Source organism: Zonotrichia albicollis, chromosome 7 (assembly GCF_047830755.1).
Source record: "Zonotrichia albicollis isolate bZonAlb1 chromosome 7, bZonAlb1.hap1, whole genome shotgun sequence".
Lineage (NCBI taxonomy): Eukaryota > Metazoa > Chordata > Aves > Passeriformes > Passerellidae > Zonotrichia > Zonotrichia albicollis.
The window spans coordinates 24,172,617-24,188,009 of NC_133825.1; the positions used below are offsets into that span (position 1 = coordinate 24,172,617).

The following is a 15,393-nucleotide window of genomic DNA, read 5'->3' on the forward strand; positions in this document are numbered from 1 at the left end:
GATTAATTCTGTTACTTCTGCATAAGTTACACAGCCTAATGATCCTTAAGGAGCTATGCTCTGAACTGAGCATGAAGGCATATCTTAAACTAAGAATCAGAAGCATATTCTTCTCTCTGAAGCTTACTTAAGTATCCCAAGCAGGCTAATGATGGTTTTCACTCAATTTGTGCTCTTAACTTTTGTTACCTAAGAATATTTATTAGATACAAATGTTTAACCCATTTTGGAATACTCACACTAACTTCCTAAAGCATTGATCATGCTACCAGACTGGTAAAAATACTTGATGTTTCCAAGTACAGGTAGTCACCTGAAAGAAATAGGAATGTACAGAGGAGTGAGAGTTGGGGGTCAGCATCTTCAAGGCCTTTCTTGAAACACTCCATTTAAACATGTGCTCTGGAAGAAAAACACTGCCCTGTCTTGTTGCTGCTTACGCCAGTAAGTGATGAACACCAAATCTAGATGAGATAAAACAGGAAAGAAGCAGAATACCCAAAAAGGAATTGGCAGAAATGTTGATCTCCAAGTTAACAGGTAAAAGTATCACAAAGCAGCAATATCACTAGCACAGGCAGATCTGCAGGATGGTTTTTGCAGGAGCTTTTTGGTTTGGCAGAAAGTTCATTCACAATTGATGGGGAGGAGCAATTACTTTGCTCTCTGTAATTGAAATGATGGATGTTTTCAATTGAGTCTCTGGAATGTAGCACAAAATAAAGTTGAAGAATGTATTAAGATGGGATATGTCTTAGCATTCCCAATGAGACTGAAAGCTTTCTAAGCCTCACTTGTTAATCAGCAGGGTGAGCAGCACAGAAGGGGAAGGGCTGTCCATAACAGGATGCCAGCTGGAGAGGAAACTCTGATCAGGCTTCTCTTCCTGCCTTAATACCTTCTTTCAGGTGCCACTTATGGTCATAGGCTTTGCTAGTTGGAATCCCCTTCCGCACACACCTGTGCTGGGTAACTCCACGAGGAATTCAAAACATGTCAGCACAAACAAGGCTGCAGAAAATACAAATACCAAGCCAGTACCTTATCCAAAGATAATTGAGGCTCCATGCACTCTGCTGAATTAAGAATTGTGAGATGAGACTCCTGCCTTTCTCTAGAATGAAATATCTCCACGAACAGCTTTTCTTCTAGTTGTTGGGAATTTTTGAATCAAGTTTCAGTCTGAAACTTGGGCATAAACATAGAAGACATGGTGCAATAGAGGTGAGTGGCATTGTTTGGATCTTCCAGTTCAAGATCACTTTAAATGAAGAGCCATTCACCACAGGCAAATATTTACTAGCTGAGTTCTTTAATTTCTTTAATAACCTTCTTCTAAAGCTGCTTATGGCTTCTGAACTTTACGGGATGTTCCTGTTAAACCATATTTTAGTACATAAACATTTGGCTCATAGACAGTAATTGTGCTTAATGAAGACTTTGAGCAAATTTTCATAACATAATGTCTTTTTGTGTGTGTGTAATGTTTTGTAAAAGATTTACTCCCAATTCTCCCTAGAAGATGGTGCAGGCTGGGAAGGGGAGCTGATGAAGCAGTACTCTATGGAGAAAGAAGACTCTCAGCTTAGGTTACTTTTGTGTACAGCACAGCCAACTGATCTGACTTCTTTTTGACCAGAAATTAAACAAACATTATTAATTGAACCAAAAATCAGTGTGTCTTTTGCAGCAAATGATGCTTCTTCCATCTTAGTAATTTGACTTTTTTTTTTAATATTTTGAGTCCTTAAATAACCTTTAACTACAGACAGTGCAGACAGTATGTTACAACAATTCATTTCTATTATTTTATTTTGTCTGTAAACAGGAAGGCTTTCTAAAGTGACATAATTTTTTTTATTGAAGCATTATGGAAAATACTACTTGCAAAAAACCTACAGAAAATCTCTTTTTGAAAACTTGTCAATATAATACTGCTGTGTGTTCTGAAGGCACTGAAAAATGTGTAGGAAGATACTGCACTTATGCAAGACAGGATTCTAAGGCTAATAGATGTAAAATTCACCTAGAGAGATGTTTTTACTTTCCAGAACCATGCAGTCACTGGTTTGTTCTTTATCAAATAAAATCATGTGGATGTGTGTGTTCTTATACTATGCAAGCTCTCAGTGGGAAATCTTTGTAAATTGCTGTACCCAATACTTCAATAGGTTAAAATGCTCAAAAGCAGTGTTGACATTATCATACTATCAATAAAGTTCAATCCTTGTCCTCAGCAATAGCCACATTCCTCCTCAGGGATGCTTTCATTTTCGAAAATAAGGAAAATCAAAATCCTTCCTTTTTGAGTGTTCAGGTTATGTTACTTTAACATAACAATCTTCAACATAACATGATTTCCCTTTTAGATTTGAGATTATATCGATACGTTCAGATTATTTCCTGTTAACCAAACATGGTTCCTGTGGCTTACCAAGGGAAGTGGCCTCTCTGTGTTCAACTGAGCACCTCTAGGAAAACAAAGTTTAAGTAATTACATTTTAACAGGTGCAACAATCATCTTCAATCTCTACAATTTCCTAGCTTCCTGAAACATCCAAAAGTTTATGTACCTGTTAAATGTGTTAAAATTTTGTTTTACTTGCTACATCTTTAAATTTCCAGGGATCCTGCTGGGATGCGTGGTGGGATGTCATGTTATGCACTAAATGTGAAACAGCCTATTACAGAAGAAATTGGCATTGTGCTTTCTCAGGGGAACTTTGCTTCTATTCTGTTTTATTCACTTTGATCTTAAAAAGAATTCTTCATTCTCTGAAGTTTGAAGCCTGTGCTTTTGTTTATTCTCTCACAGAGCTTCGATGACTGCTTCAGGTACAAAACAGTTATTCCTGTGAATAAAGGAGGTGTTTAGGGAGGCATTGATTCTGTATGCTGACAGCTTAAATGCTGGGCCCTCCTCTTGGAACAGATTCACGTTGGGCACTGTGGCCTCTTAAAGCCTTAGATGTGAAAATAAGGCCATCATACCAAGTGAGGCTCCTGCAAATTTCGTTCTGCCTTGGCACTTCTGTCACTGTGGACATGTGTTACATCTCATTTTCCTTCCTACAGCTGCCAGCTGTTGTGTGCTGTGCTGGTCTACCCTCTGTAGGTGAAGCACAGAGCTCAGTACTAAGTACTTCTGGACTAGAGACAGGACTGCTGTTTGCTGTGTCAAACTGGCAGCTTGCATTTTAGTGAGCAGAAGAAGAACAACTCCCCTGGTAATCTGGTGGCCAGAAACAAAGAGAACTCAAACAAATGCATTCAAAGAACAATTAAATGTAAGCTTGTGTCCATTTACTAAGTACTCTAATTTACAAGCATGCAGGAGCAGAAGAGACACACACGCGTCAGTCATATCTGTGCCAGAACCTCAGGACTTGCTCAAAGCTATTTTAAGTTGCTTAATATCAGAAGTGGCTGAAGGCACTAACTGCCAAACTATGTCTCAGTATTGTCTCAAATGCCCTTTTAGTCAGGCCTTACTGTTGCAGGACCAATCAAAAGCCCGTCAAAGTTATAAAACATCATGGTCTTAGTTACATACAATGACATACATTAAGCAGAATGAACTTGAAAAAAGGATCTTACCATAGTGGCCAATAGCAAGACATAAACCCCTCAGTTTCTTGCTAATGTTTGTAGGGGAAGACAAGACAAATTGTGTTTCTGTGGGCAGGTTAAAAAGCTGCACAGAATGTAGAATTCAAGAAGCTGAAAATGAAGCAGGCAATATTGATGACTGAGATCTGTCTGCTTGAAACACAGAAAAACATCCCACCTTATACAACTGCCTTAAAATGAATTCAGATTTGAAAAGGAGAATCAGGGAAGAGGATGGGGAACCTTTAAAGAAACTTGGCTGTTTCTGATCCTGCAGGCACTTGGAGGCTGTGTGTATATTTGCTGCAGGAGGTCTCCTGTGGAAGCTGACAGATCAGCTCATACATGGGGGCTGCCAGAATACTAAGAATCAGTACATCAGCTTTATTCCTGGTTTTGATTTGCATTCAGGTTATTGAACTCCTTGATGACAAATAAGAACTCAGTCACTTGGTTCTCAAAACCTGTTGTAACAAAACAATCGACATTTGTCATTATATGACTCACCTCTTTGCTTCCATTTAATTTCTGTGAGATACGCAGCACTCACTACCTTGGCACAGTGTGTGATGCTAGCTGAGAACAGGCTGAATACACCCAACAGATACATTTGGATAAAGACTGGGAGAAGAGATATTGTTAGTCATATGACTTCCCATGATATGAAGAGCTGTGTAACCTTCTAGTTACACCAACACATCCTATTAAAAAGCCACATCCACTCTTTTACTGTCATCTGTATAGTTGGTGTAACATAGAGCAGTCATGCTTCTAACAAGCTAATCTCCAAAGTCCACAATACTGGAATTTTTTTTCTTTATTTTTTACGAATGATTTGAAATTTTTCCATCAGACAATGTGGAGGTGGGGCAGGGAATGAAATGATCTTGCAAATAGGAACAGGTGTATTCACACTGCCTCTCAAAACATCCCCCAAACCCTTGCCTAGGGCAATTCCCTGAGCATGCCTATATGCTTCCTTTCATTTCACAGTTGAAAGTCTTTTACATTTGGCTTATTTTCACCACCTGAGTCTAGTTAGCTTGGCAGGAAGGGCTATCATCTGTCTGTCTTCTTCCTTGAAGAGACTATATATTGTGCATGAAAAGCAGGCTTGTGAGTGATGTTATGGGTAAGGGAAGTTTTTGGTGTTAATCAAGGTGGCATTGGTCCATCCTGGTTTGGCACTCCTGAGAATGAGGTAAGCTGGCTGCTTGGAGTGCCCCCAGCCCTTCTGCTGTTGGAGTACAGATTTCAGCACAGGGTGTCCTGAGTTGGAAGTGCTTTACTGTTCATCCCACAAAATCTCTGTGCTGCTGTGATTCCTGGTACCCAAGGGAGGTAGATTAGAGCTATTTTGGGTGTTCTCACATGTATTGTAATCTCCCTTCCTAGCTACAGATGAAGCAGAGCCTGAGAGGCCACTTCAGAATGTCTTTGGATCTTGCCAGTGCAGCTCTGTTTAGTGTAAATGGAATCTCTTCAGGGTGTCAGTGGCATATTTTGCACATGCCCTGAGTGTTCATTTAAGGCAGTTCTTGCTGTCTTATGGAAAACAAAAATAAAAAGCCAAACCAAAGCAATAGAAGAAATTCCACAGAAAGGAGAGCAACCAAAAAAAAAGCCATTAAAGCCCAATAGTGAATTGAAAACAATGAGGCATATTATTCAGGCAAATGGTAGCTGCAAAATGGAAGTTTCCTTAGGTTTGGTTAATGATATGTACAAGGGTAGTTAGTTTCAGGTTTCCCAAGTCTTTTCTTTACATTTAATTGGTCTTTCTCAGCTTTCCTGTCTGACACAGAAAGGTGTAAAAGCTATAGGGAGCTTGCACTATGGTAAAGGTTATCTAGGCAGTTTCTTTCCTTGTTTATGTTTTGTGCCTTCTGGCAACGTGTCAAATGAAATGGTGAATTTCTGCCTGCCTGATGACTTATCCCAGTGGGTCTAACTCATTTTCTTTGCATTTTTTCTTGTCCAAAATTGCCTTCTGTTTTCTCAGAAAAAACACTATTTTCCCGTTGTTGCTCTTACACTTTTATTATGGGGAGAGGGATGGCGAATGACTCATTTAAGAAAGAATAATATTAATTTCCTCAATTCACTTTCTTACTGTAGGTGAGGAAGAGATGTCTCTGGTCTGGAGGTAACTGCCTGGATTCAGTGTGGGCATTCAGCACCTGTTCTGCAGTGGGGTCTCAAAGCATGTCTCTCCTTTCACCAGGTTATGCTCCTGTGTATAAAGAGAGGAAGTTTTGCAGGCACTTAGAGCCTCAGAACTTAGAATGACTTTGAGAGTTTGTTAGAATCTTCTGTGCAAAAAAATACTTGCATAAATGTAGTGAGGAGAGATTTTAAATGCTCTTTTCTATATAGAGGAAATATGTTGTTCCTTAGTCTCTGGCCAATCCTTTTTTTGGGATTTTCTTGAGACATTGTAGTCTCTGATTTTCTGATTATGGAACAGAACATTTTCTTTTAATTATTTCTTCTATTCCAGAGGAGAGCATGTTCATTCTCTGTGCTTTTGCACATTTCCAATGCTGGTGAATACCTCATTATCTGAAAAGTTGTTCTTAAATGAGAAGCAGAAAAAATAAATTGTTGGTTTTGGGGTTGATGTCAGGATGGAGTCAGGCATAGCTCAAGTGCTGGAGGAAGAGGCCCTGGCTAATGCTGCAGGCTATATTAAGAGCTTCTCATTTGTGTAGGCCTTCCTATGTATTTTTGTCTGCCTAGTAAATTAGGAGTTCCTTGGGGGTAGGAAAACTGTGTCCATCCATCTGTTTGTACAAGCACTCTCATTAGTATTTGAACACTCATCCACTGAAATGCTGCTGCTCCCTATCTCTCCCCTTTGGAGTGGAGTGAGGGGGCTTGGCTGGCAGCATGTGCAGTTCTCAAGGTGGTGCAGCAGCTGCTCTTTGTACGCTGCCTCCCAGAGCTCCTGCTGAGTAGTATTTACTGTGAGCCCAGTGCAGACGGGATTTTTAGGGCACAGCTGTCACTGTGGTGCTATATATTCACCCACTGTACCCATCTCCTCACAACAGAGCGTAGTAAGAATTCTCTCTCGTGTGCTGGAAGGAACATGTGATACTTCCAGCCTGCCAACTTGCTTTAAGCTGGGGATGTTGGAAGTCAGATGTCTGTCTTGTAGGAAACTTCTGAGGGCTGAAAATTCACGTCTCTGAAGCAGCACATACTCCTCTGCTTTTCTGAGCAGTGAGATGTTTGGTTTTTCGAGATAAAATCTGTGCTTGTGCTTGAGGCACTAAAGAACTACTATTAACATTAGATCTGTTGGTGTTACCCTGGATTGGATTTTGTAAATCAATTGACAGAAATAGCTGTACTCTGAAACTCTGATGAATGTTTTGCTGTAGCATTAAATAAAAGCATTTGCAGCACCTAGCAACTGAGAGCTATATTGTAATCCTGAGCAAGTGAGTTAAGACTATTACAAAGGTTTTCTGAAATCATTCTGTCTAGAACTTGCCCAGAGATTTGTTTTAGGAAAAAAAGATTGGTAGTCAAGTTGAAAAATGCATATTTGTCCTTGACAGTAGTATATTTCTCTAAATTTGTTACTTCTGTTAATAGAAGAGAGACTGAGATAAGAGCAAAGTAAAATTTGCTATGGAGACAGATCTGGGTTTCTAGTCTAATTCTAAGGTTTAATTAGCACTAGTCCTGCAAAAATATTTTCTAAAATATTTTTAAATAGAAAATATTTACTCAAGATTTTAGAAAGCTCACACAGTGAGCTCTTCTCTGTTTGTGATTTATGGTAGTAAATGTTTTAGTAGATCAGAGATGAATTTTCAAAGGAAAATACCAACAGATAAAAGATAAACTCTTTGCATTCCATTCCTTTCAGCTGGATCTTTAGAAATGGGAACAAGATAGTCTTGAATGTGCCTTGACACTTCAGATCTGTGTGCCCTGTATCTCCATCTGCACACTGGTATTTTGTTCACAACAATTACTGGCTGCTCTTGATGTCTGCTGGAAATGCATGCTGTGCCTTCACTTGGAGCACTCACAGAGATGTCTCTCAGGTTCTAACTAAAATACATGTAATTTTGTGCTTTGGTTTTCATGTTTCATTCAGACTATGCATCCAGTCTTTAATAGTGCCTTCTATTTAAAAGTTTACAGCACCAAATAATCTAGTGTGCTTTTAACCGGTGGGAAGATCATGAGAAGAAGTAATTCTTTCCTGATACCTACTTCTTGTGTGAATTGCAGATACAATAAATTAGATCTATTTTTTGTGAGTCTTGCTGTCTGTGAAGGAAGGATAAGCTGATTTTTAGAGGTAAAGTGACATTAATAGAGTGCTGTCTCCAGAAATGGAAATTGAAAAAAATAGAATTGTATGAAAGAATTCCACACAGAATTTGCTACCCTTATACTTAGTTGAAGAAGTTGAAACCCTGTAATTTCCTTTTTAAGTAGGAACTGATGGAGCTGTGATTGAGACTTTCCTTCTCTTTCCCAGTATGATGCTCCTGGAGCTCCTTGCCTCAGAAACAAGTGTTGCTAAGTTAGAAAGTTATGTAAATCACAAATTCAGAGTTACTGGGGATTTTTAAGTTTGAGATAGTCTTGTGATTAATGTTTTTTTCATTTGGGGTGTATTTTCTAAAATATTAGTGAGAAAATATCCCATTAGAAGAAGTGAAATTCAGTCTTTCATTACAGCCATCACCTCCCTCTGAACTGACTCTAATTCTAGGAGGGTTGTAGTTGCTGTGTCGTTATTTTAAGGTATAACATTTACCTGTGAGGCTACTAAAAGCAAAAGTCAAAGCAAGTGAGAGGGAAACGACAGTGTTAGAGCTGTGTTTAAACTAGCCCCAGATGCAGAGTGTTATCCTGTCTCTGGAAACTCTGCTTCCCTGGGTTTATTTTGTTTGAGGCGTCACTGAGGAATGGAAGGAGAGGTAGATGTGTTGAGTAAGAATACCCAAATTAGGGCAGACCTTTGACTTTCAGGAATTGGCGTGATATTAAAAAAAACAGTCTTTGTTGTTAACGAGAAAAACATGTGGGGGAGAGAGTCTCCCAGAATCTGGAACCAGCATCGCACAGTTAATATTCTGTGGCAAGAACTTGTATGTTTCATGAGGAGGTTAAAAGTGATGTCTTAGAAAAGTAATGTGGGAAGATCATTTATTTTAAAAAGGATAATTTGAAACAGACAGAAGTGTCCTGCTTGATGAATTCAACTCTTTCTGACTCATTTGTCTGAGTTCGGCTTTAGTTTGCTTTCTGCCCTTTCTTTACCTCTTATTCTATTGCAGATTCTATTTCTCAACATATTTGTGGGACTGAGCAGGGAAGGATCTTTGAGTAACTGCACAAGTACATGTGGGTGTACAAACAATCCATATTCTTTATGGGCTTCTGGGTTCTGTGTACTTGGCACAATCCAAGTCAATAAAATGCATAGAAACTAATGTTTGTATAACAGGTTAGAAAAGCTATGCTTGTAACACAAATCTTTTGGTTTTGGTTTGTTGTATTGGGTTTTTTTGTTGTTTTGTTTTGCTTTGTTTTGTTTTGTTTTTTCTTGTGAGGGTGCATTAGACTGCAGAATAGAGCCCTATCTTTGAAACTACCACAAAATATTTTCCCCATCCCTCAATTCCTTAACACCAGGAAAATACTTTGGGAAATAATACTGCTATTATCAGTCAACTCTGCCTGCATAAGAGCATTTTATCTGTTTCCTTCCCTCAGAAAACACAGAACTCTTTGCTTCTATCTCAAATGAAAAGGTATTAAAACTTGTCTCTTTCAGTCAAATAATTTCTGGGAATTACTTAGAGTGCCTCATTCCAAAGTAATCTTTACTTTTGCATAGTCTGAGTATGCAGGGTGCTGTGTGTTTGAGCACTCTGACAGTAGAGCTAGTGTTCTGGTAAACTGACACCTCCCATGGTCAGACTACACTGTCAGTTGGACTTCTGGCCTCAATAGCACCTTTAACAGCATGTTAAGAAAGGGCTTTTTCCTTTTTTTGCTTATTCATCTTTGCCAGTAAAGCACATGAGCTAACAGTCTAGGGAATTGTTTTGGAAGGAGGCTTTTTTTTTTGCTATGTATATATTTATAAGTGGCTAGGAATTTGACTTTATGGTTTCAGACTTGCAGAATTCACAGGGGACTTTTGGCTCATAATCAAACACATCTTTATTTTGTGTTCGCTGTACTGAAGGAACAGAATTTTTGAATGCAGCATTTGTGGTAGTACTTTAGATTATCCTTGGGATTTTTAGTGAGGAATGTAAGGAAGTGAGTTTCTAAGAAAAAAGACCTATAGCTTATATCCATGCTCTTTCTGTACTGAGTGCTGAAAGCAGAGGACACCTCTGGTGTGTTCATTAAACTTTGTCTGGCTGATGGTATGTGAAGGCTTTCCTGGTTTAGTGCTGTACTGGTTTTATCCATAAAGAAGCTGAGAGGGCTGTGTAAAATTGAGGTCAGGGTGCTGTCCATTCAGAGAAGGTGCAGTTCACAAAATGTGTTGCCACAGTGAACAAACAGAACTTCTGGACTGTTGTGTCAGTTGTTGGGTTTGTGGTTGCAGCACTGTGGTTTCTTATTTCTGACAATGCTGGTCTTTGGAGTGTCAGGTCCAACAGGTTGGTGAGACAGGCACGTAGCAATTTGTGTTGGTAATGGAGCTGCAGTTGTATATGGGTAAGGTTAAGTAGAATAATTTCCTCTAAAGCCTGCTATTAAAGAAACAAAGTGTGCCCAAGGCCACTCACAAGCATTCATTTTCCATCTCCTCAATAAAATAAATTAATTTGGGGAAAATGGCTTTTAGAAGGAAAAATACAATAAAATCATGCAGTGGATAGTGGTTCATACATTTTCTGCTTCTGAGTAATGTTTCTATATACTGCTGCTGTATAGAGATAATTATCCCCTTGAGATAGTGATAATAGGTGGTAAGGGAACCACTACGTTGGGCTTAACCTCTCAAAATGGAAGTAACAACAAGTAGATGGTCTCCTGAACCTTTGCAGAAGTGTGAGTTAACTGTGATTTGTTTAATTCCCATAAGTTTTGATTTTTCACCCATACAATAATGGATACAAATATTGTTCTATCTATTAATGTATCTTTTTCTGTATCTATTCTGTACTATAATTCTGGGCAAGTTCTTCAGCTGTTCTGTATACAGAATGACTTATCAGACTAAGACTTTTTCTTTTGTCTTTTTCCACGCAGATCACCCCTGGCAGCAAGGCAGCACAGTCACAGATGAACCCAGGGGACCTTGTCGTGGCCATTGATGGAGTCAACACTGACAGCATGACCCACCTGGAGGCCCAGAATAAGATCAAATCAGCCAGCCACAACCTGAGCCTCACTCTGCAGAAGTATGTTGGAATAATTTAAACTTGTTGTGTTCCTAAGGACAACCTATGAAGCTTATGACTGAAGGTTGCAAGTGTTTTATCCCTGTCTATTAGATTTAATTGAAGTGCTCAGGGCACAGATATGAGATGAAAAGCCAAAATCTGCTCTGACTCTTGTAGAAGTCAGCATGGATTCATGCAGAAATCGAATGGTTGGGTTGAGTGTATCTGTGTGGATTTAGCCTATTGAATACAGGTGTAATCCCATATCCATTCAGACTTTGTTAAATGAATCCAACAGTGATGTTTCTTTTGATTATTCTCATGTGAGCAACATAGTTTAGTTTGGCTAATTTATGAACAACTGCTCTAATGACAACAAACAGAACAAGTGTTACAAGTGCATGGGAGGGACCTCATGAGAATTTGTGCTAATGGTCCGGCACCTGTGAGTTTATAAGTCTGCTCTGCATGTGACCCAATAAGAAAGGTGTAGCCCAAGTGCAGGGAAGGGAGGGAGTAGAATGTGGAGAGGGCAGGTTTTACCACAGAGATGTGATAAAAGTTGTCTTGCCATTAAGAAAGCAGTTAATAGGTTTTTAAACTTCTGCTGGTTAATGTTACTTTCAAGGAAATTTGTTCTCAAGTTAGATAACCTTGCACAGAGGATTTCTGTAATAAATGCATTAATATTTAAAGCTCCATAATTATAGAAAGCAAGTAGCTGCTAATTTTATTGCATTGTGAAGAAGATAATTTTTGTACAGGGCAGGCAAAGACAAGTACAGAAAGCAGACTGTAATGTGGAAGTACAATTTCTGAGAAAAGAATCTCATATATGAATGTGCCGTAGAGATAATCAATATCAGGAACATACTAATAGCTAAAGAATAAGGAGTTTAGATGAAGTTTCCAAGACAGGACAGGGTACTGTAAAGCAAAATATGTGGCTGATTTTCCCCCATGGCTTTAAGTTTGTCTTTAAGCGTTGCAGATAGACTAGAAAATCACTATCTTGATGCATGTGGTTGAATTCTCATCCTATCACCCACTCCAACTTCTTTTTTCTTCCCTTGGAGTTATAGTGTTATTACAAATATATTTATGATTATTTTGCAAAGATTCAGATTGTTCTGAATATTTTTTTTATTTAAAAGTTAGTAAAAATCCTTTCTGATTGTTAGAATGTCTGTCTAATTTTCTGTTGAACCGTTGAGTTTTTACATTGAGAGAAAGCATTTCTTATTTTGCTTTGGGTCGTTCCACATTTGGTGTTAATTTTCCTGAATATTGAACCCAAAAAGTTGTGCGGTGTCTGCCTCTATGGCCTGGCCATAGAGGTTTAAATGGTTTAAAACTACAAACCAACAGCTCTTCTTATTCACAGAAGGATTCCCAAATTCATGACTAAGAAATCCAGATTACCCTAATACATATCACAGAGACAAGTTACTTAAAACAGTAATTTTGATCAAGTGTTGCTAGGGATATTTCATTTGAGTAATCATTGTTCTTTTTTTATTTGCTGACCTCTAAATTACAACATCAGCAATTCTAGTGTCCACATCATTAAAAAAAAAGGAACCTAGTGCAAGTACCTTTATTAATTGCTTTCATCCCTATTTATTGTTTCTTCTGGTTTTTTTAAGGCTGTTCCTGTCTCTTGGTTCCAAAACAATAATATATAATTCAAATACTCGAGTTACATGGATAAAGAACAACCAAAGAAAGCAGTAATGGAGTGTTCCAGAGACTGAGATATGTTTGCATAGATAATAGATGTAGATATTTTGAAAAGAAGGAAAATGGAGTAAAGTAAAATGAAATACTAGTAAAAATAAGTAGGTGATAAAACAGCTATTTTATCAAATGAATTTTTTTTCAGATGATGTTTTTGCTCTGAAATTATACAATTAATGGACTCTTCTTTTCAGCTACTTTATTATATGAGCTATTAATTTGCCTTTGTGACCCGTTCAGCCTCATTAGGAAAACCCAATGAAAAAAACTGAAAAGTATTTTTTTAATCTTTTTTCTTTCTTAAATGACATGAGGATGTTCAAAGAAGTTGTGCTCAGAGGTATTAAGCTTACTTTACTTTGCACAGTTCAGAATTTATAGAAGCTAAATCCTAGCAGCAAGTGATACTGACCAACTGAGTTACACATAGAACCCTATTAAGGATCCAATGTCTTGAACAAAAGGCATCTTCACTACATTCAGGAAGTTATATTAATCTTGCCTTAAAAATTAATCTTTTCCCTGGACACAAATGGGTTCATTTACCCAAGGACAAAAAGATGGTCAGTTTAGTCACCTGCCCAAAATGTACAATGCAATATCCTTTTTTCAGCAAAGCATTTTACAAATATTGGGTTGGAGAAAAGAATAGCATGAAAAGAAGGTAGCAATGACAAGGGATAGTAACTTTCAACCAAATAAGAACAAGACAGAAGAGAGGCAAAATCTCCTGGGACATGATTACCAGGAAAGTGACTGAGCTAAGAGATCACTTTGACTTTTTTTAGACATGGCTTGCAGCAATGAAACTGGAGCAGTGTTCTACTACTATGGAAAAACAGCCCTAGTTGCCATAAAGAGCACAGAGCTGGAAGTGCTCACTTATCCTGTTTGTATAAAAAGTTTGGAAATGCTGGAAATCCTTTCCAATGGAAAAGGCACATATATGCATTACGAGATTGACTGTTGTGATAGGAAAACTTAAGCTCTGAATTGGGGTGATACTGGACATGTATATGAAGTAGTCACAGGGCTCTACAGAATATTTCAAGGTCATGGAATGCCTTAGCAGGCAATGTGTGGCTTGGTTTCGCTGTAGCAGCGCTGGAAGTAGAGCTGATCTCACTTATTTTATCTGCAAGGCTGTGGAAGAAGCAGTGAAATGTGAAATCTTGATGAAAATGCTCCAAGATAGAAAGCTTTTTTTTTTTTCCTAATGGTTCTTGGCTCTCTAGAGCAATGGCCTTTTCCTTTATCGGTCGTGGCCGTGAAGGTTTCATGAGCATTGTTTATAACCTGACAGTTAAGACAGTGTTTGCTGCTTCTCACATTTATTGCAACACTTGGTTCTCTGCAGGCTTTTTTCAGGGTGGGGAACTGCTTCTTGTTTTAATTTGGCTGTCAAAAAAAGCTGCACATGGTGTCAGCGCTGGTGCAGGACATCCAACTGCAAGGCATCAATCATAGGAAAAAAGGAAGTGTTAAGAGCCCCCATTCATACTTGCCTGCCTAAACAATGGGATTCTGTGGTTTCCTTTATGAACTTAGTTTTAATTCAAGTAGCACCTGCACTGTTCAAGGCACACTAACATGAATGTTCAGTGCTGGCCTGAGTGGAGTTCTCCATGATTCAGCCATGGCTTCAGGAATTTGTGCATGTCAAGTGTTTTCTGACAACTCCCTTCCCTAAACTCCCTCTTTAATTTGTTCTTATCACCTCAATCATGCTATGTTTTCACATAAACCCACAAAATTACACTGGAAGTCTCACCATTTATGCCAGAGGTTTGATCAGACAGCCAGAACTTGTTAGTGGCTTGAGCTGCATTGTCTGGCTGCCGATTTCTCTGGATCCTGCAGTGTGCCTCCCTTTGCTGCTTCTGGGAATCAAAAAGATGCAGACTGGCAAGTGCTGGGAAGTTGAAGTATTTGGACCATGCCTGGAGAAAGGAACCTGTGATCCAGTGCTGTGGCAAGGTCTGGGACCCTCCAGACTAGCACTGCTTCATTAAGATTAGAAGAAAAAAAGTACATCTAGGAAGTGAATTCTTTTTTTGCTGAAGAAAAGAGCAGGAGTGAGAGGAGAAGAAAAGAAGTGTCTCTGGCACTGTGTGTTATTACTCAGCAGAACTCCCATGAGGCACTCAGGGAAACCAGGCTGATATTCTAAAGTGTTACATACCTCTATAGATACAGCTTATTCTTTAGAAACCTGCATTGCTCTAGGTGTACTGGGGGGATTGGTGCTGGTTTTGCTGGACTATGCTGTGGAAAGCTATGATCATACTCTATAATGGCCTGGTTTGGGGTGGAAAAAAGACATTGCTTTGCTTTTAGTCTGTTTGTGACCTCCTGGAGTTCAGTTCTCAGTCATTTTTCAGTATCAGTTTCTAATCAGTTACTTGAGCTACACAGCTGCCCTCAGGCATTTTAATTCTAGGCCAGTCAAAGTTCATCTTTAATTGTCTGTCTGTCCCACAGATATTAGGCCATAAACATTAGATTGTGCAGTATTCAGTTCACAGTGAAAAACAAAATGCATGCAAAGTCTATTTTTTCAATACAAATGGGTTTCTTTCTTAAATGCACAGTAAATACAAGAGAGCAGCTTTATTTGTCAACATGTTTCACTGGAGCATCCACAACATAACTCAAGTAATCTGAT

At 38.6% G+C, this 15,393-nt stretch overlaps 1 protein-coding gene across 9 annotated transcripts in view; it reads left to right on the forward strand.

The window, feature by feature from the left end:
* LDB3 (LIM domain binding 3) overlaps window positions 1-15,393 on the forward strand; it is a 114,240-nt gene that overhangs the window by 26,672 nt on the left and 72,175 nt on the right. For all 9 annotated transcript variants that reach the window (XM_074544673.1, XM_074544674.1, XM_074544672.1 and 6 more), the window contains one exon: window positions 10,858-11,009. In XM_074544673.1, the coding sequence (XP_074400774.1) occupies window positions 10,858-11,009 (152 nt within the window). The remainder of the gene's footprint in view (window positions 1-10,857; window positions 11,010-15,393) is intronic.